The sequence below is a fragment of the Limanda limanda genome, chromosome 16 (genome assembly GCF_963576545.1).
Source record: "Limanda limanda chromosome 16, fLimLim1.1, whole genome shotgun sequence".
In the NCBI taxonomy this organism is placed as follows: Eukaryota; Metazoa; Chordata; class Actinopteri; order Pleuronectiformes; family Pleuronectidae; genus Limanda; species Limanda limanda.
In genome coordinates, this window is record NC_083651.1 from 22,737,110 (window position 1) to 22,757,811 (window position 20,702).

Genomic DNA, 20,702 nt, shown 5'->3' on the forward strand with positions numbered 1-20,702 from the left:
TTTTTAGTTTTTTCCTGTGTCCATCCAAGCTTCCTGATTTTACCCCTAAAAACCCTCCAGCTCCTCCTAACTGAAACGGAAACTGTGGTAAGTGCTTCAAATGCGCACAACACAGGGAATGTCCTAGAAGTGCAGCGCTATCTATACACAATCCCATGAGATCACGTTGAAGTTCCATATTCCTCACCAAAAAAAACAACTTTTCAGTATTTTCAGTGTATACGGAGACTGCAACTCTCAGTGGGCCGCTGGTATTCGAAACATGTCTGGGCGCACAAATTGACGTGATCTGTTCTCTGGTAACCATGCTCCGGGGATTTGCTCCGTTTGAGTGTTGTGGACTGAACCATGTGGCCCCCTGTCCCTCATCAATGACAGAGGACTGGCCCAGGGAAGATGTGACGGAATGGGATATGGAGGTGAACGGAGACTTGCTCAGAGTCATCTTTACAACCTCATGAATCATTCAGTGGTGTGCCACACTCACATGCACTCACACATGTCTACATGCACAGAGGCATAGACAGACAACAGATGGGCTGGTAGACACACTGCAGTTGCAGGGTCATAGTAAGAAAATGTCAATATTAATTTATTCTGAATATCAAAAACAGTAATATAACATAATTAATGTGCCATAATTACATTTAGAGCTGCAATGTCAATTACGAGATTATTATTTACACTGTAAATGTGAATTAATTTTCCAGATAACACGCACTTAGGTGCTAATAAAGTTTGAGTTGAGAGTGTAAGACATTTATCTGTGTGTACAGTATTTTATTAATTTTATTTGTTTTTAAAGTTTATGTCACTAGTTAATCAGAATTTATATGTAAATATGATACTACCCATCACTATAGGTTTCTATTCATATTTTGTCAGTTAAATTGTTTAAGTAGTTTTCAAGGAAAATTGGTAAGACAGGTAACAGCTTCTCCAAGGAAAATAGTTTTCATTTTTTTCTGGCTCTGGAAAGTAAAGTAAAGACATCAATTTGATAATTTTTTCAAAAAGTTCGGCCAAATAATAACAAATTTAAATGTTAAAATAGCATTTGTTATTTAAGAATACATTTGTCATTAATATTAAAATTAATTTCATTTTAAATGCAAATTGTAATGGGTCTGTTGAACCTGGTTTAACTGAACTGATTGAATTTGAATTGATGCTGTTTGTCTGTGCAGCCAAAGACAATTTTCCACATTGTGGACAATAAAGTTGAACCTAAACTAAAAATGCTCTGACGTTGCTACGAAGCTGTTTACGTGAGTAAGTCATAACAGTTGCAAACACCGGAGATCATCCAGTGATAAGCAGAGCTGAGTAAAGCATCACTCCTGTCAAAAGCGATTTGTGAGAGGATTTATGTTTTATGTGAATATATGTATGAGGCTCCTAATGCAGCGAGATAGAGGGGTCGGTCACAGTTAAGTTGACACTAGTAGTCCTTATCGTGTCAACACAGACTGAAGGAAGCAAACAGAGCAGAAAATTAGGCCAAAAGAATGCTTTCAAGAAATCTGCAGGAGGCACGCATCCATTTCACCTGAAGTCACCAGATTGAGATCAACGGAGCGTCGGGTTCAGGCTGAGCGCTCCCTCAGAAGCCCACAAGTAGCTTTTCTAATGATTTGTACGATTCATGAAGGGAGTCTAAACAGAGGCCGGCCCGCTATGTCTCTATTGTATTATTTAAAATCACTGTGTCACATCAGCGCCAACGAATGTCAATTTCTTTCAATATCCAGTCTGCACCTTTGTGACTTGTGTGTGACTTCAATATGAAATGTCGAATAAGTGCTGTGATTAGGACGGAGAACAGGACACAACACTAGAAAGATGACAAACAGCACAGGTAATTGTCATTTAGGACTTGGAGATATACAGATGCTGCAGACGAGTGGAAAGAAAATAAATCAAAACTAACTTGGCTTGGTTTATGTGCCGTCAGCACAGCAGTGGAACAGCAGAGTATAGAAAAATGTTCACAACAACCCCCTTGAGGCTTGAAAACTAATCTCTGACTGCAATGGATTTGGTGTGTGTTAATACTATTTAAGCCCCAAAGTGTTAATCCTTCAGATCCTTAAGACACTCAATGAATTTTTACAGCATCTTCTCTATATGCTAATTACGATTTCTGCTGGTGGGATCCTCCATATGTACGTTTGCATAGGAATACTGCGGAGATGAGTGCGTGATCCGTGAGTGCTACAGAGAAACACCTATCAAAAAGGTGAACTGCTGAGCTCACAGCTGCGCTTTAGGTTCAGGGAACAACAGATCGCTCTCAGCATCAGTTTAACCCAGCTGGTTTACTTGGAATTACATTAAAGGCCTATGCATTTTGTTTTGGAAGATATTTAAATAGTAGTCACTCACTGCCTGTCTATTAAAAATGTGTATTATTAAATAAATTGTTTGTAAAGAGCACAGTGGTCTTTGGATCTGGCAGACGAGTTTTCACCTTCTCCACGGGTATGGGTTATGAATCCTGTGTGAGGTGTTCAAAAAGCACAACTAACATGGCACTTATAGAGTTTGATTTAAGGATTTAATTATGATCATATTTTTTCAGTAAGTTTAACTTCTAAGTTCTGAATAAAACCTATTTTATTTAACTTCCAGGCGTCACTACTATCAAAGCTATAACTGCACAGCCTGTACAAATTTAGTCAATTTTATTCATACCTGTACTTTTACCCATAGCAATACATGTTACAAGCATGTTTTCCTTCAAATAGCTGTCAAATTGTAGCCTGGGTGCCAGACGAACTTAGCCCCGCCCACAACATTTGTTGTTCGGGAAGTTCGGTCTGGCATCGCTCCGTTGGGGAGAAACTATGATAGACCCGAAGCTGGTCGATCCAATCAAATCGTCAGGGAGGGCTTTATACGATGATTGACAGATGATCTACAGTGACGTAATCAACCACGTCACCAAACAGCGCTGCCTGCCGCTGTAGAGCTGAGATGTGTCGATGCTGCCATCGAGTCTGTTTTAGGAGACATCGACAGCGCATTCATTTTGAAAGAGGAACAGAGGAACGTGATCAAGGCATTTGTAGATCGAACAGATGTTTTTGCCGTCCTCCTACGGGATTCATAAAAAGTTTAATTTATCAGCTGGCCCCGATGCTGCGGCCACACAAGCAGTCATATAAATAAAAAGAGAGTGGGGGGGGGGGGGCGCTACGCTCCTCAGCACATATGAGACAAAAAGACACATAGGTTGGGACGCTGTTAATGTTGGAGCAACAAGGAAGTGTATGCTTGAAAAAAACGATTAGCTGCCGTTTCTCCTCCTCGCTGGCTCCTGCAGAGCCATGACAGCGGAGCTCTGCAGCGCAGCTGGCGGATCAGCAGCTCCGTGGAGTTCTGGTAGCGACGGATCTCTCTCAGAGCCTCGGGACCGGCGGGTCTCGGTCCCGGGTCCCGGTGGCGAGGCTCTGAGAGAGATCCGTCGCGGGCTTCTTAACGCCGCTGGCGGCCGGGGCTCTCACGAGCAGCCCTGCTTCCTGGGGGCTTTGCCTCCGGTGGATATACGAGCGGCATTTCCATTTATTTATTTAGAGAGTGAATAAACTCCTGAAACAGACAACAACTATGCGTCGCTTGACATACGTCACATATTAGGTTGCTCTGATTGGTTGTAGGTCTATCCAATTGAGCGAAGAGGCATCTGGTTTCCTGGTTCAGTTGAAACACGCCCCATAATTACAGCCCAATGGAGCGGTCTCAGACTCATATTCTGACTAGAATAATGAGTCTGACAACGTCAGGCTAGTCAAATTGTATAGTTTCTTCCATTTCCCTGACCTGTTTAGAGGGTCAACCACGATAGCCCGTGGGTGCGACATATTCCCTTCCAACAGAGTCTTCCTGGTCTGCGAGGCTTTCTCCAGCCTGGCAACGCTGATCGTCTTCCTGTAGCCGTCGTTGGTCCAGTACAGGTTGTTCCCGATCCAGTCCACGGAGATTCCCTCAACGTTGTCCAGATCTACAACAGAATCAGCAGCACAGAATTAAACTCAAGCACCAAAAACAAACATTTATTTGCAGTACCATGACTTAGTTTCTTTCTACAAAAAAGAATATCAGTATTTAATTATCATCACCTGATTCAATTCACTCTATTAAACATTGAGTTATATGGATGGTTGCATAAATAACACAGAACTCAAATTCGGCAACATAAATGGCTTTTGTCAGATAAGTATAACAAATTAAAGAACAACTTAAATTATAGAATAAAATAGATTAGAGTGCAGTCAATTCATTTAACCTTACACTAAAGTCTCAGTATACTAAGACATCGCACTGAAGCATAATTTATTTTAGGGTATCCCTGCTCTTATTATAAAACAGCATTTAAACCCACCATCCTTGAGAATTGTCTCTCTGCCGCTTCCATCTATTTTTTGCCTCCCAATCAGGAAACTGGTGGTGTCAGCAAAGTAGACGTGTCCAAGTTCTGCATGGTAGTCGATGGCTCGAGGGTTGACCAGGTCCTGGATTGGCACCATGTGCTCATCGCTGGACTTGATGTTCATGTCCAGGCCGCGGATCACCCCGGGACGCCCCTTGCCGTAGAACAGGAAGAGATCGCTTTTGGGCTCTACAAAGCAAGAAGGGACCATTTTTTACTGTTATTGTCAATTAATTGGCCTAATTCATCAATGCTGATCCCAGCATTAAACCCTCTTACCGGCCCCATTGTTCTTAAATGTGAGCCAGAGCCAGCACTATCCTTTCACCTTAATGGAGCCAGTAATCAGTGCCAATGACTATACTCTGCCCCCTCAATCACGGTCCTGCTACATAGCTGCCTTGACAGTGAAAGAAGGAAAAGGCTTGCGCAAACACACAATGGCAATACTTACCTTGGCTGAGAACAACGCTTCTGATCTAAAATAACACGGTGTCTCGGTGGAAAGGCAAACAGAGGCCCAGAAAGCTGAGGCAACTCCTCGGCGGCCCGCCAGCCGCTCGGGGGCCGTACGTTCCCGAACCCTTTGGGATGCTCTGGAGAGCGAAGAGCAGGAATGAAGGAGGGTTTCCACAGGAGAAGCAGACCTCTCCTCGCTCTCAGGCCCTACCCAGGAGACTGGGATGCTGGGGGTGAGGACCACACATGCCTCACTTCAATTTATCATTTTGTGAGGGGGAGACCAACTACCCAAGAGACAATTAAACATTGCAAGAGACCTAGATATCAAACCCCACCGTGACTGCTGTATGAAGAAGCGCTACCATTTAGCACTGAATCTCATTATGCTTTGGGAGAGAGAAAGCGTGAGCGAGAGAGAGAGATAGCTGGTGTCATCAGAACATCTCTGAGAGGGGAATAAATCAAATCTGTCATGCCAAGTCTCCCAGTGCTTCGTTACCCCGATCGAAACATGGTGGGCCCTCTGATTGTGTCATCCATTTGATCTTATGCTTTTATTGTCAACTACACAATGTCCAGCAATTGATCAGGAAAGACAACAAATCCAGAGAAACTTAAAACCTCATTATGACAATAATCAATCAGGTTCGAGACAGGTTGAAAAGGGGAATGTCCCTTTCAAACGGTTTGTCTCTACCAGCGCTGATTTTCATCCCTGTGGGTCGCAGGCTGACGTATGTTTGGCACACCCGCAGCTCTTATATGACACATGACCTTTATAGGTGCATATCAAAGAGAACACTGCTGCGTGAAGTCCTATTCGGGCATATGTCACGATTCTTATTCATGATTAACAGAAGACATGTGCAGTGACAATCCTTCAGATGGCAATTTGCATGGAAGAAACAGAATCGCTTTTACAGACATGTACTAAAGTACCCAATGATGTACCCTATTTACACCCAAGGAAAAATACATGCATGCACTGACTTTTGCAGGTCCGTCCATCCGAGCCCAGGCTGTAGCCAGTTCGACAGCGGCAGGATCTGGACTTGTAGCTGCCGCTCAGAAGGCAGATATGGGAGCATCCACCTGGCTTTCCGTATGAATCTATTTCACATGCATGACTCCTGACTGTGGACGAAATCAAAGAGGACAAGAAATCATTGTAAACCATCAAAAGCATCCTCTGTCTGCACGAAAACAGACTCCAGTGTGTGAGCCACAATGTGAGGTAGATTCAAATTAACCTATATAGAAATTGTTTCTTTACCTCGTGGCTGCGTGAGTTTGTGGTAAATCCGGAGTCCTCTGGTATTCCCCAGGCTGGCAAGTGTTGTGCTATCTGCTGTGATGTTGAACCTCTGGATCTGCAGCAGCTCCACAGAGGAACTCCCTTTGGAAGGGTCAGAGTGGGTAGCATAGAGGAAGTCCTCAAACACAGCGAGTGCATAAATGTACGACACCTGGAAAATAAGAGAGAACCATTGGTGATTGTTTGCTTCATCCCTGAAGCCAAAAATAAGTAAAACCTCGAGAGGAATGCAAACAAAAGAATAGCTCAAATAAATTAATGAGAGGGCTTTTATCTTGCGAGCATGCAGGGGATTGGAGAGGGGGGTGGGGCAGTCTGTAGATTTGGCTACCCACACAGGGTCAAAACCTGGAGTCCACTGGGAAGCCACTGGCCCTGACAACACAGCCTCCATGCTACATTTAGCAGCCTGACACTAAGCGACATGGCTGGATGAGCTGTAGTCACAAGAAGAAAACCCTGAGCTCGCCGGGTGACACCTGAACATGAGGTGCACCAAGAAACATGCGTCAGAATAAATAAATATATTACAACAAAAAAGGAAAAGCACAAACCACTCAACCATCTTCCCCTATGGAATAAGCCCCAGCACTATACTGGAACACTGTAACTTTACAGACACTAAGCTTCAAAGGATCTTTACCTGCAGCACAAGTAATGCATACTATAGTGGTGCCACATGCTGGAGTGAATACAATGACAGAATCAACCCATCAACCCATCAATCAGGATCAGCCGCATCAGAGGAGAGACCAGGAAGCAGAGCAGTGGCAGACGAGGAGTTTAATTGAACTGAAACAATACACTTCTTGTTTTTTCATCACAACTTTGATGCACAAGCAGTGATCCTCCAATAAGGTGGCAAACTAATAGACTTGGAAATTATTTTTGAAATGAACACCTGCCTACAAAACAACTCATTGGAAATACACTTCTTTATCTTCTTTCCTCATGAATGTTGAACATCTAGTCCAAGCTGTTTAAAAGGGTAATTTTAATGAATAGTCATAATTTGTGATGAAAGGCCTCAAAGTGGTCCACTGAAGAGAAACTTGATACGCTCATTTAGAAGAAAGCCTCACATGTGCCTCTGCTCCTTCAATTTAATAAACCAGCTATTCCCCTTTCAATAGACCTTCTCTATTAAAAGGAAGGCTGAATTATAACAGAGAATGAACACGGAAACACGCTCTCATGTCACAATCTCAGAAGTCTCTCAAATCAATAGGGAGACAGTGCTAATAAAAGCGGAAAATTGTCACTTCAGGTCCCCATTGACATTTGTCCACAATAGCCCCTTAATGTGTGGAGCCTGTGGAGGACAGAATGCAGCTTTCAGGGGAATGCGATACTCACTTGGCTGCCATGGATCACGGTGTGCCTTTTCCCGCCGTCATAATCCACCACGTCGATGTAATCCAGGTAGGCGTCCGCCCAGTACACCAGCTTCTTGACCAAGTCCAATGCCACAGCAGTGGGCTGCTCAATTTTATAATCCACGAGCCGGGTGCGGTTGGTGCCGTCCATGTTGCAGCGCTCCAGTTTGGCCACATTCCCGTAATCGGTGAAGAAGAGCATTCTGCAGACAGAGGAGTGATTAAATGGTTATTTACATGGGGATGTTTAGCAGAGTCTCATTCCATCCTCCTGATCCCGTATTTCATCTACACACATAAATCACTGACATTCGCTGAAACACAACGACAGTGTAATATACAGCCTCATCTGAACACCGATCATCCAATCATAGCTCTGTAGCACAGCTGCATATACTCCTGCCTCCACTTCTCTGCCTAATTAGAGCAACACACCTACAATGGGCCCATTACAAATGTTGGAAAGACTTTCGCCTCAGAAACCAAGCATCAGTTTTACGTATAACTGAGCCCTAGAGCATTGATGTGGCTTTAGCAGCTTTCAAATTATTATACTGACGCTAGTTTTGGCTTTAAAAACAAGTCTTCTTTTGTGAAAGTCTCTCCCCAAAAACTGTTGAATAATGCTGGATGTGGATTACAGAGGTGCTGGCAATAGAAAACCTAATTTAGTATAAATGTTGAAGATACACATTCTTATCTTCATAATTTTCTTATCTTGCATTCTTTAACTGTAAAATTGCAAAAAATTACAACTACGAGCAGACACCTTAAAACCCTAAACCACTTTCACTGCCGTAGTAAAATAATTATAAGAGTAAGGATTTTGCAAAATTGAATTAACAAAACACTCAGCTGAAGCAGCCAGTCATTTTGCAGCAGAGATAACATATTCATATTCTTTAAGAGGAAGAAATGTCTCTATACTGTGTTAAAGTTTGTTCTTTCATTTTCATTTATTGTAAAAGTGATGTTTCAGCCTAAAAGTCCAACCTGAACAGCAGCTGAAGGAAATCGACTCTTTTCTACCGCTGCTTGTATGAAAAGAGACAGAAAGCTACAGGTAAAATAAAACATGACTTGGCAGTTTATACGCCGTAGATGTTTTGTCAGTTGTAACACCGTCTGCTCAATCTTCTATTTTACCATGAGATTATTTTTTGCTTTGGTCCCATGCCATCATTTTATCAGGGGGGGCTCATTTCCAAACATATTCCATGGATCTCGTTGAGGCTGCAGAATTTCCAGGTCTGGCCTCAGCACCACCCTAATCTCAGAAAGCCATGATTTGTATGCCACGTGGAGGTGCACCTGTTCGGGGAGCCGTGCTCCTTGCTGACGCCGACGCTTTTCCAGAGGAGCCTGATCTGTGGTTCAAAGGGCAGCCCACTCTCTCCCCTGACTTGACTCGTGCAGATTAAGTCGGCTTCCTGCTGCTCTCTGGCTGAAGCTCATTACCAGTGGAAGCTGCTGGAGCTTTGTCCTCGCAGTGCCACAGTGAGACAGCGTGGCCAGCGCCTCATGCTAATTGCACTGGTTGTGCAGACCCAGCAATTTGAAATACTTAAAGAGGCAGTGCACGGCGTCTTCACGTCGGTTAAAGGACATTTCAGGTTTAGTGCGGTGTTGTTCGGTCCCTGTTGCAAGAAACAAATTAGGCTAAATACAACACCTGTTTTCAATGAGTTACACTGGCTCCTGTGTCTCTCAGAATTGATTCTCAAGCTGTCCTTATGGTTTCTGAGGTACTAAGTGGATCTGCTCCTCTGTGCATCACATATTGTCTATCACTTTATGTCTATTCACACACCCTGAGCTCCTCTGCAGCCTGCCTTCTAAATATCCCCAAAATTGCCACGGAGAAAATAGGAAATGCTGTTTTTATTGTGCCTCCAGTGTCTATGTATCATAGAGCAGCATCGCAGGGAAATTTAATGAGACATTTAAAGACATTCTGACATCATTTAAATCTTATTTTAATTTAATGTTCAAGAGCCCTTAAAACGCAATTATTCTGTTTGTGTTACCTTTGAGTTTTTGCATTTAGCTTTTTTTATGTAACTGGAAGCATTTTATTATTTTTTATTTTATGATCTGCAACCACATCTGTTGAGGTTTCTTTCGGTTGAGGGACAAAATGCGTTAGTTAGCGTTTGGAAAATCAGGGCTAATGGTGACCAGCATTGACCAATGGTGGTAAAAATCATTTATGAACAATATCATTTAGTGTCATAGTCCAAACTTTGTTAGTTATACGTGGACAGTCTTACACGTCGAGCAACACCATCATCACACTGCTTCCTCCCTTGCTCCTGACAGACATGAGTCATAATTCACGTTGGCCTTGTGAAATTAATCCTTCAACCCAAACACTCTTAGTCATAATACAGTGGCTGAATCTGTGTATAGTAACTTTGATACAAAAATGAACTTCATGAAAATGACAAATATATAATATTTATTTTTTAAGTGGCCTATTTCCTCAGAGTGATTATACATTTCAGTAGATGTTTAATTCTTTCATTCTGACAAAAGCCTCAAAGTCGTTATACAGGTTCCTGCCAGTAAGTGTCCTGTGTTATAAGAAACGCCATCTTCATGTCACCAACTGAAGGCTGAAATACTCCCACATTCATCACAGCCTGTTTCTCTCATCGCCTCTTTGTCGCTGACACAATTATTGTTTTGTGTCCTCTAATACGACAACTGACAAAATCAATGTGTAATGTGTTTGTCTGCTGATTTCTGATAAGCTTCTGCAGTGTGAGATTCTTCTGGGACATTGTTGTCAGAAACAAACTATATAAACCAGCTATTTGTGGCACATTTGTCAAGTTTAGAGAGTTTGCTTGATTCTGGATTGATTCATATTAACAAGCGTAAGAGAAAGAAATAAGAAAATACTAAAAATACTAGAGCAAGCATACGAAAATGTTATTGCATGAGGCTGGGTGACTTAGTGTGACTTTGCTGATGCCCTGATTTTACCAAGAGCTAACATGGCAGGAACATTTACAGCTATGAGATGGATTGCGATGGAAACTAGAACAAACATTCATGGCTCCCACAGGACGAATGGTGAGGCCTTAATGTTTAATCTAAAACCAACATCAGGCACCATCAGTAAAAAACATATCATTCCCTTCACTTGGAAACATCACAGTCACAAAACACAATTCAGGGAGCAAACGTTTTCCAAAATGGATTTTGTAAAACAATTAGTAGTAAACAAATCTATTGTATATAATCACATGGCTCACTAAGTGGCATACTGCTAAAACTAGACTCATTTTGTCCAACATGACTTTATTGGACTTTCAAAAACAGAGCACATTCTTCTCAGGAACAGGTATTAACTTAAAAATGCAACTCAATGGAAGCTTCAGTTTTGTAGAAATGCGAAAAAAGAAAAGAAAAAAAAGAGCCAATGAAAAAAGTATTTTACTGTCAAAACCTTTTTCCGGTGTAAAACGCCGTACCTGATAGTGTGAGAGGCAGGAAGTCAAATAACAATAAAAATGGATCGGCAAACCAGAGCATATTCTATAAACACCTCCACACGCCATGCTTCTATAACACCTCCCTGATTTCTTTTGTTTTCACTCCATTGCTCCGGGCTGACAGACCTCTCTCAGGCTATTCTTTCTTTTTTTCTTCCAGAAACAGAAAACAGACACAGAAGCAGCCGTGTCTCTCCAATTAGAGTCGGGAGGAGGCATTGGAAAACTTATATGTCTTACAATGTCAATCTAGCCTGCAGCCTGCATGTCCATCTCCCTTTGGGGCCAGCAGAGTATATCCATGATACCATACCTCTATACAAACAACAGAATAGGCGGTTGTATGACTCATGTGTGATTCCATCAAAAACACAGAATCGACAAGCTGACTTGTGAGGGATCATTCACAAGGAGCCAGCCAAAGTAGAAACTCTAACATACAAAATATGTATTATTAGCCGTGAAGCTTTCCAGTGGCTGAACGGAATCTAATGAGAACACAGAGAAGCCAGTAGCTAATTATTCCAGAAAACCCAGTGGTGGTAAAGTAGCTGTTGAATGAAGAGAGTTTATCATCTCAAAAAAATCCACAATGAAGCAACATAGTTCACCTTCAACCTGCAAATTAATTTAGTCAAGATAAATAAAAGAATTATGTCAAGTTGGTCTTATGGAGGTCATGACACGTACAGCAGCAAGATGCTTCCATTGTTTTTAATGTTTAGTGGTTATTTTCTTTGATACAAGTTCCAGGGCTAATACCGTTTTTTTCAGTTTAGTTTTACAATTTCCAAAATCATAAAAAGAAAATGTATTATTAAATACTTGCTTTGACCCCGAGCTACCTGCTCTTGAGTCGTCATGATATCAAGATTAACCTCTTCTATTGCTCACTGGAAATTAAAGCCCAGAAAAGACTGAGCTGCTTGTAACTGCTTCGCATTCTGCTTCAGCTGCTGCATGCAATTCATTTAAATTATTTGGCTGCTTTGCGCTTTTGCACAATGACACAAGATGACACGGGAAACTGCCAAGAAACCTACATAATAACTTCTGCAACCCTGTCCACGTCAATGTGACTGTCAGCCACATGCTGGAAATGTCTTCGTTTTCACTGAGTGCGGTGTGGGAATATATTTTTTTCTTCACAGTTGCTAAGTAATTTTATGTGTGTGCATGTGTGTGATCTCTGCTGAGACAAAAATCCTGTAATGGAAAGTCCTGCAGGGGAATTTTCTAGTGAGGGATGTAGGGTGAAATCAGTGAATACAAATTAATGTCTAGACAGCAGAAGCTGTCAACAGCTATCCACCAAATTACACAGCTCAAAGAGAAAAGGCCTGAGTCGAAGGACGGGGAATCATTTAAATCCCTTCATTGTAACTCACTCATATTCTTCCAGACAAGTCAATTGTTATGCATAGTGATTTTTTTTTCTTCTACTTCTTCCCTGATTTTTTTTTCCAGCTTAACAAAAGATGCATGATGATAAATGAGCCTCGCCGGGCTTTCGGAGATGGCGTATTATGTAGGCTGCAGGACACTCACCCCATGAGAGGATCCAGAGCTATTCCTTTAGGATTGAGGAGGTCTAGTTGTAGGATAGTAACACACGTGTCCCCGCCACGGTCGCAGACAAATATCTTTTCATTGGCCCGGTCGACGAAATAGAAATTTCCCGTCAACCAGTCAATGGCCATCTGCTCCACATCTGCAAAGGGACGCGCTTGAGTTAGAGTCTTGTGTAAAACATGTATAAATAGATATAAAACACTTTTTCATCAGGTTTTCTGATAGCCAAAGGACACATTTGAATTATTATAGAAATTATTAAGGCAAAGGGAGGCTAAGCATTGTCAACTTTTAATTTCTATTCAAGGTGCAAATATATTTGATTGTTCTCTTTTCATAATGCAGCTTGTCAGGATCTCTGAACACCTTTCAAACTCCAGGAACCACTTTGTAGTGCAGAGTTTCTGTCTTTTGTATTTCATTAGTCAAAGCTGAAATAACCCTAATGACATAATCAGAGTTATTTTTAAAACATTTTGAAAAGCCCCCTGAGAGGCACAGGTGGCAATCAAAAAACGTTCTCGCCATGAGGAGGAAATTTATCTTGATGTGTGAAATTGGTGCAGTGGACATTTAAATTACCAAAGTCACTGAGAATCCTGATTAATTACAAGGTTTTGCTTATTTTCTTTTAAAGGACAGGCGTCCAGTTCCAGTTCTAAACTGTTAAATTACAACATGAAAACGAACATTCAAAATGAATGTCAAGCGTGTCTGGTATGTGTGAAAATCTGGACAAGATCAACTGGGCGAAGTAAGAGAGAGAGAGAACTGCTGCTTGTGTATCCTGCATTTTTGACGGACAGCTGTAAGAGAAGGTGTGCCACCTCGACCACTGAGTCTAATCTGCATTCAACCACAGAGATAATGGCAAGAGACAGAGAGAGAGAGAGAGAGAGAGAGAGAGAGAGAGAGAGAGAAGAAAGAGGGAAAGAGAAAAGAGAGAAAGTAAAAGCCTGCGTGTGAGTCAGAGAGCACTGGGTGATGTGTATCATTATTTGTAAATGAAAGTGTTGATGATGCAAGAACAGGTTATTAATCAAAGGCTATCATCAGAGTAAAGAAAAAGGATGTGGGAGAAAAAACAGCGGAAAACGTACGTTGCAGACTTTGTTGTGTTTTTATTTGCTGCTCCCGTGTGAATCCACGCAGGTTCCTTGTTTCAGCACAGCGGAGTTGCCCGGAGGACTCTGTCGACAGGACCCAGCACACACTCTCCTGCTTGTGCTGGAAATCCAGCGCCAGAGTTCCATTTGCACTCAAAGACCTCAGGGGCTTGAGGCCCGTTCCATTTAGATGGGTGATGACAATACGATCCGAGCCGCCAATGAGAAGCGCCGGTCGGCTGTCACCGGGATCTGGAGTGGAAAATATGGAGGCATTTATTTTCTCTATTTCACAATTATTTAATCTTACATCAAGAGACCAAAGATAAAGAGGAAAAGAGGGAGAATAATTTCTAAATATGGACTGAAAGAGGAGCCAAAACACTTTTGAGGAACACAGAAAAAGAAACACAACAGAAGGTTTCCATGATTAAAGATTCCTTCACCATTAGAGGGAGAAAACAAGAATAACACAGACACACAGTGAGACAGCAAGGCAGAAACAAAGGGTGTAACTTAAATCCAACACTGGGTGAAACAGCCCCAAAGCAATCAAACAAAAATGATTTTCAAAACTGTTTGAGTTGATCGAACACAACAAGGAACATTAACCATAACAGACTATTTTCCCTGCTTGGTGTCCACGGTGCTAAAACTGAGATCAGCTGCTTTATGGCCTTGGCTGCATGAGGTGCAGGCACATTCTCCGACATGAGGTTAACGACGTCAGAAGGACACAGTCAAGTCGAGGGTCGCTCTTGTAATCAGAGTGGGTGTTTCCTTCCTTTATCCCTGTGAGTCAACATGTAGCACTGATGCATTTTTGCAAAATAAGTGTTATTTGTATTGTTTTGTTGCATTGTGCACGTGTTGCTTGTCTGATGTTGGTTTTGGTTTAACGGTAACAATAGTTTAAAATTAATTTTATATTTTTCCTCCTGGAAACGTCCCAGAAAAAGACCAGAACCTATGAAGAAATGTAAAAGTATAGAGAATCAGAAACCTGATGTAGCCTATTGCTCTGTGCAAGAGATCTCCATTGTTGAAAAATACTAAAAGACCAAATGTACTAGCATCAGATGTTACTTACATATTTTTACGTAAGGACCCTAGTTCATGTTGACACTATCATTGCCATAAATATTCAAGAATCTAGTTCCCTGAAAAAAAAGATTTTCTGGACCTTAAATACATCTACATTCTAAGCAGGAGCAATGTGAGCTTGGGGCAATTTTAACAAAAAGATGCACGTTGAATCAACATTTATGAATTTGTTGAATTAAAAATGCATTTATGTAGAGACAATGCTTTATTTGTTTTTTGTTTGCAGTGCTGGGTCTGCTGTTCAGACATTCAGCATGATTCCTGCCACTTAATATATTCTACAGGAGTCAGATAAATACGTTTGTTTCCAACATACAATTATCCCTCTGCTGCATAATGTGTAATTTGCTTCTTCACATGAGTCAGTGAAGTGCAAAATCAAGAAGACATGAAAATCATCAGTGGAGTCGGATTTGCAGACAAAAGTACAAATAGAAAAAAAAAATATTACACCTCTCACTTTAGTCGGAGCCAAATGAGAAGAGATTAAATCAGGATGAAATCCCCTCAACGCCTCCCAAATATTGTGCCGTGGAGTTTTAACTTTAATCTTACTCTCTGCACATTAATATGTTTTTCATACCCTGCTGCTCCTCATCTTCTGGCCTCAGAGAGCTCTATTTGAAATTTATATTCATAAGCTTTTTACAACTAAGGGTAACCCCATAGTTATCCCTGTACCACTATCGCTCTCTGCTAAATTAATATTAATGCATGTGAGCATTGGGGTTCAGTTAAGTTTATGGGTAATCATATTCAGTTTATTCCTGGTAGGACACCAGTCACATTGATTAAAAGCTGCAGCAGTGGCGTTCTCCCCAGCTAGTTGTGTTGGGCCTCAGGCTAGCTTCAACCCAGACCGTATGTGCCATTGTGACAACATCCTAAAAAAAATCAGTTTGATGTTATGGTTCAACGCAAGACACAAATATACACTGCACGTGGTTAAGATGGCGGACAACCAAAAACAACACCTCTTTTGGATGTTTTATTTCTAAGTGGACTGTTTTACTCATCGGGACAGATTTGTCACAGGCATCAGGCAATAACATAAATCAGGGTGACGCTGGGCATTGTCTCCGCACAAAATACTCCAGACTGCTCCCACTTAAAGTCTCGTGCTCATTAATTTTATCATTATCCCGGCCTGACCATGTCTACCCATTCCCATGTGGGTGATAGATGTGGTCACTGCTAAACCACATTAATCTTGGCCAGCGCCATGGCGATTATAAGCTAGAATTCCGCTCTGGCTGAAGAAAACTGGCCTTGTTTATTGCTGGAAAATGTGAAATACATACGATGCAGATGAAGTTGTTTACCCTGATTGCAAGTGTGCCGCTCACCTTGTTTGGCTTTGCAGGATATCATGTCAGGCTGTAGGATGTATCCCTCTGTGCAGCTGCATCTGTATGACCCGTAGGTGTTCGTGCAAGTTTGGCTGCATGCGCCATATACGGCACATTCATCATGATCTTATGGAAAAAGGAAGTGAGTCATTTGTAACAAATTAGGTGTGCTCAAACATGACCCAAATACATAAAGTATACTTAATGTGGCCTCACTCTAGAACCTCTACCTATAATTACTGCTATAACCAATGAGACTTTTTTTCGGAGCTTCAGCACCCTCCGAATTTCTCATGTCTCCCTCAAAACAGGATCAAATTCAGGAAGCGCTGCTACTTGTTAAACCTTTTTCCTCAAGTGCAATTATGCAATGTTATGCCATGTCGCTGGTATAAGGTAGGAGCAGCGTCCAAGTAAGACACAACAACTTGAGGCACCTTCGACAGCAAAATCCTGTCTTCCTCGCTCGCTGTCAGTAACCAGGCCTGTGGCACATAACAAGGGCAGGAATAAGAAGAGAAAGAGACACCGGGAAACCGTGCACTCTGTCTGCAATATGTGTGTGTGTGTGTTCGGGATGTAATGTGCTGTACATAAGGCCCTGCCTGCAGACAGATGGTTCTCATATACCCAGCACCTCCCGCTTATTCATCTGAAGGAAGTCTGGGCCGAGGGCATAAGGAGAGATTGGTGTGTGTGTGGGGGGGGGGGGCTCCGTGGCAGGAGGCCTCCCACCAGCGCCGCAAAAAAATCCTACCTCTGCAGCTCGTCCCGTCCTCGCCGACCTCAAAGCCGTCAGCGCAGAAACAGAAGGTGCCGTTTCTCGTCATGACGCAGCCGTAGCGGCACCTGAGCTCGTGGCAGGCTGACAGCAGCTCTGCAGGGGGGAAGAGAGTGGGGGGGGGGGGGGGGGGGGGGCGAGATTGGAGGAACAAGGGTAAGAAAGGGTCGGTGGAATGAGAAATTAGTTTTTAGATCTTTTCCTTTTTTTTTGGCTCTTTCAGTCACAACTGCTCCCTTGTCATTCGGCAAAAAAAAGCTGACCACGAGCTTTTAGACAAGAGTTTCTACCACTCACTTATTTTTTTTGTATGTAACTTTTCAGTTTTTATGTCGGAAAAGAACAAAAAGAATTGTCATTAAGTTACCATCTGAATGTCACATAGCATCGGCAGCTGGGGAGTAAAAACTTTGTTGTAAAGTTTCTGAGACGTCTGATAATAAGGAGTTAAAAGATATTTCCGCCATTTTTCTGTGAAGTAATCATTTGCTACATTAATTGACTGGTAGCGGATCTCATGAAACACCAACTTCCTGTGTATTTTCTGATTATTGTGACTGGTGAGGATGCTCTGCACCAATCTTTCAACCGAAATGAACAAAGAACAACTAATTATGGTAAGATGAATGTTCGGCAGAACAAATGGCACAGAGGAAAAAAGCTCAAAATTAAGCTTTACTAGCACAATGATTGATATGCCAATAGCAGAACATTAATTAATGTCAATTTACAGTCAAAAGATAAAAGCTTGCATTGATTGTCCCTGCTCTTTCCTGTGAAAACAAGCTCAAGACGGTATGAAGAAGAAAAATAAATCTTGACAGGGTGTACTTAAATCCAACAGCACAATGGGAGCTGAATGAAAATCAAAGCTTCAGTTATCATTGCTTTCTGAATAAAATGAGACGAATTCTGAGAAGTCGGAATTATGCAATGTCAGTGGATCAGTCACTTTTAAAAAACAGCGAGTTATCAGAGGTCTGTTTTTCATTACAGTATCTAAACTTCTCTGCAGCTCACTGACACATTAAGATGGATGGTGCCGCTGGATTGTTTGGAGAGCAATATGTGCTGCAGAGCTCAGTGAATGTTTGTTGTGGAGCAATACGTCAACTGATAATCATAAAATCGGTTTAATAGCGAAGGGAAATGAGGATATAGCAAAGAAATATGGCGTGTAACTAACAAGCTGAGGCCGGGCATGAAGCATTCTGACAAACGTACATAATCACAACTCCACTTCTTCACTGTTGTTAATCTGTGTTAAGATCTGAATGGGCTTTAAATAATTACACCATATAACTGGAGGAAATAGTCACAACTGTGTGAGCGTGAGCTCCACTCAAGTGTATACAAAGAGTTGCTATTCAAAAACAAAATGGTGCAGAATGATAAGCCTGCATCCTTTAACAGCTCCACAGGGGGCTGGGATGGGACCACAGGGCTGAACTTTATGTTCATTTTGGTTTCCACACAGTCCTCAGTGGGGCATTGACTGACAGAGGGTTGAGTGAACTGAATTTTTAATTTTTAGGGATTATTCTTTGCAGCAGATGGAGAACAGGGAAACACAGACGTTTGAACGAGGTGAACGGCAGCAGGCTGTGGTCCTCCATGACCGAGAGAGAGCCTGCTTGGATGCTTGCTCATGAGGAGGAGATGCTTTTGTGGCAGCAAACAGCTGAAGCTGACTCTGGAAACAAACTCCTCCTGCAGAAAGGCACTGCTTTGATGTGCTTAAAGGACATGCTGTTGACATAAATCATCCTGGGGTTGCTCCATACTTCATTACTCTAGATAATTGCGACTGTCAGGTGGAGGTTTTTGCTATAAGTTAAACATGCAGGCATTTATCCAAAGTTGCCAAGTGAAGCTCAAACACACTAGGTGGTTGACAAAATAAGTCTCTGCACTAGACAAGGCGTGACACAGAATCATGAGCCCCAAAAGAAATATCTAAATATAAAAAAAAGATCTTCTACTGTTATAGAGAAAACATCCAGGTTCTATTTAATACAGAGAGACACAAAACCCAAATACATACAGTGGGTCCAGAGGAATAGCTCTGTTCTGAAACCCAGTGCATAAAAACATTTTGTCCATGCAAATTCAAATTAATCCATTACATTTTTGTGACATTGAAATATAAACCAACATTTTTTGTATGAATAATTTTATGTAAATCAGCAGGGAACCGATTTATCAAAAAGGCCTAATTTCTGAGAGCAATTTCCCATCCTGTAAAAACATGTGTGCTGCTCATTCTCAGTCTGAAATTCTCTAATGATGTCAAAAGACCTCGGAGATACATTCACCGGCCAAATTGTTCTCCTCACTGCTAACACTACCAGAGACTCAAACTGTGCAGAAAATGAAGCTTTCTAACAACGTAGCCTGGAGAGATTTTCTCAGACAAAGTAATTTTACCCCCACTAAGAGAGACCTTAAAGTTATCACTTGAAAGCAAGGTAACATCTTTACAGGATAAAAAAATGAAATAGCTATTTCAAACTACTAAACATATCAGGAAGGTTAGCAAGGGCCTCACAGTTTCAGACAAAAGACGATGAAAGAAACTCTTCTTTCGATGTTTCAGTTCAGTTGGAGGGCGAGCTGCACTTCTTTAACTCTGTTCCCTAGATGTGATGTTAGTCTTTCACACAGGCCAGGACTCAGCAGTTCACTCACACTCTTCTGTGGATGGTAATGGTAAATGGTTATGTATTTATATATCTTGATGGGCACTCAAAGCTCTTATCGGTACACTGTATTGCCTCCCGCGCATACATTCACACAGTGCATCTATGAGCAGCTTGATTTCTTCAGTATCTCGCCCGGGATCGAACTGTTCTGATCTGGTTAGAGGACGACCGCTCTATCCCCTCAGCCGCAGCTGGCCCCAATTTGGCCAGGAGAAGACAGATGGTGGAAGAATTAATCTTTGTCACCCTGAAAAATCCCTCTCTGAACAGAGGAAGTGTTATAAGACAACAATTTACACCTACAATGTCCTAAATTCTCTCCCCTGACAGCTCAACACCCAATCACAACCCAACTCCATTAACCATAATGACTCAACCAGTAGCAGGGTGGGTCTGCAATTTATTAACAACCAATCACACGCAGAGGACCCCAACGACCCATAACCGGTGGGGTGGCCAACCTGCCTGTTCAACGTAACGACTCTCAACACAGGTACAGACCCACAGAGGTTAAACACCTGAAACCTCCCATAAGTCAGTAAGAACTGAAGAAGACTTTTCAAGACACACAAGCAAGTCCAGTTGCCTTCATGCACTAACTTATGAATATATGATATATATTTGCATTGGCTCACAGGTTTTTATAGGAATTGTACTGCTGCCAAATTACATTTAGTTTTTCTTTCTTTATGAAACATTCCGCTCTTTAGATGTGTTTCAGGAGCTCATTCCGTTACTCTGTTCTTTGATTTAAAGACAGAACTGCTTAGATGTGAAAAATGTAAATCTCTCAGATGTACAGGGGAAGCGCCGCGCTTAAAAAGAAATACATACATACACAAATTACACAGGCACTCAGGAAAACACAGAATGATCACACTGTGGCTCGGGATGCATTTTCAGCCTGATTTAACAAGACACCATTAAAGTTTTACCCTCTGAGAATGAAAGTAACAGTCTGTTGGTTCACATTTTTAATGTGCTGACACAATGCGGCGCTGAT

The 20,702-nt window shown here is 41.9% G+C and overlaps 1 protein-coding gene across 1 annotated transcript in view; it reads right to left on the reverse strand.

Annotated features, from left to right (window-relative positions):
• The window catches only part of lrp1bb (low density lipoprotein receptor-related protein 1Bb), a 180,215-nt gene that overhangs the window by 117,893 nt on the left and 41,620 nt on the right, over positions 1 to 20,702 (reverse strand). Inside the window, exons 4-12 of the mRNA XM_061088066.1 lie at positions 16,974 to 17,093; positions 16,214 to 16,342; positions 13,758 to 14,015; positions 12,634 to 12,796; positions 7,566 to 7,788; positions 6,168 to 6,360; positions 5,885 to 6,028; positions 4,385 to 4,621; positions 3,823 to 4,003 (exon numbers count right to left, since the gene is read on the reverse strand). Of these exons, the coding sequence (XP_060944049.1) occupies positions 3,823 to 4,003; positions 4,385 to 4,621; positions 5,885 to 6,028; positions 6,168 to 6,360; positions 7,566 to 7,788; positions 12,634 to 12,796; positions 13,758 to 14,015; positions 16,214 to 16,342; positions 16,974 to 17,093 (1,648 nt within the window). The remainder of the gene's footprint in view (positions 1 to 3,822; positions 4,004 to 4,384; positions 4,622 to 5,884; positions 6,029 to 6,167; positions 6,361 to 7,565; positions 7,789 to 12,633; positions 12,797 to 13,757; positions 14,016 to 16,213; positions 16,343 to 16,973; positions 17,094 to 20,702) is intronic.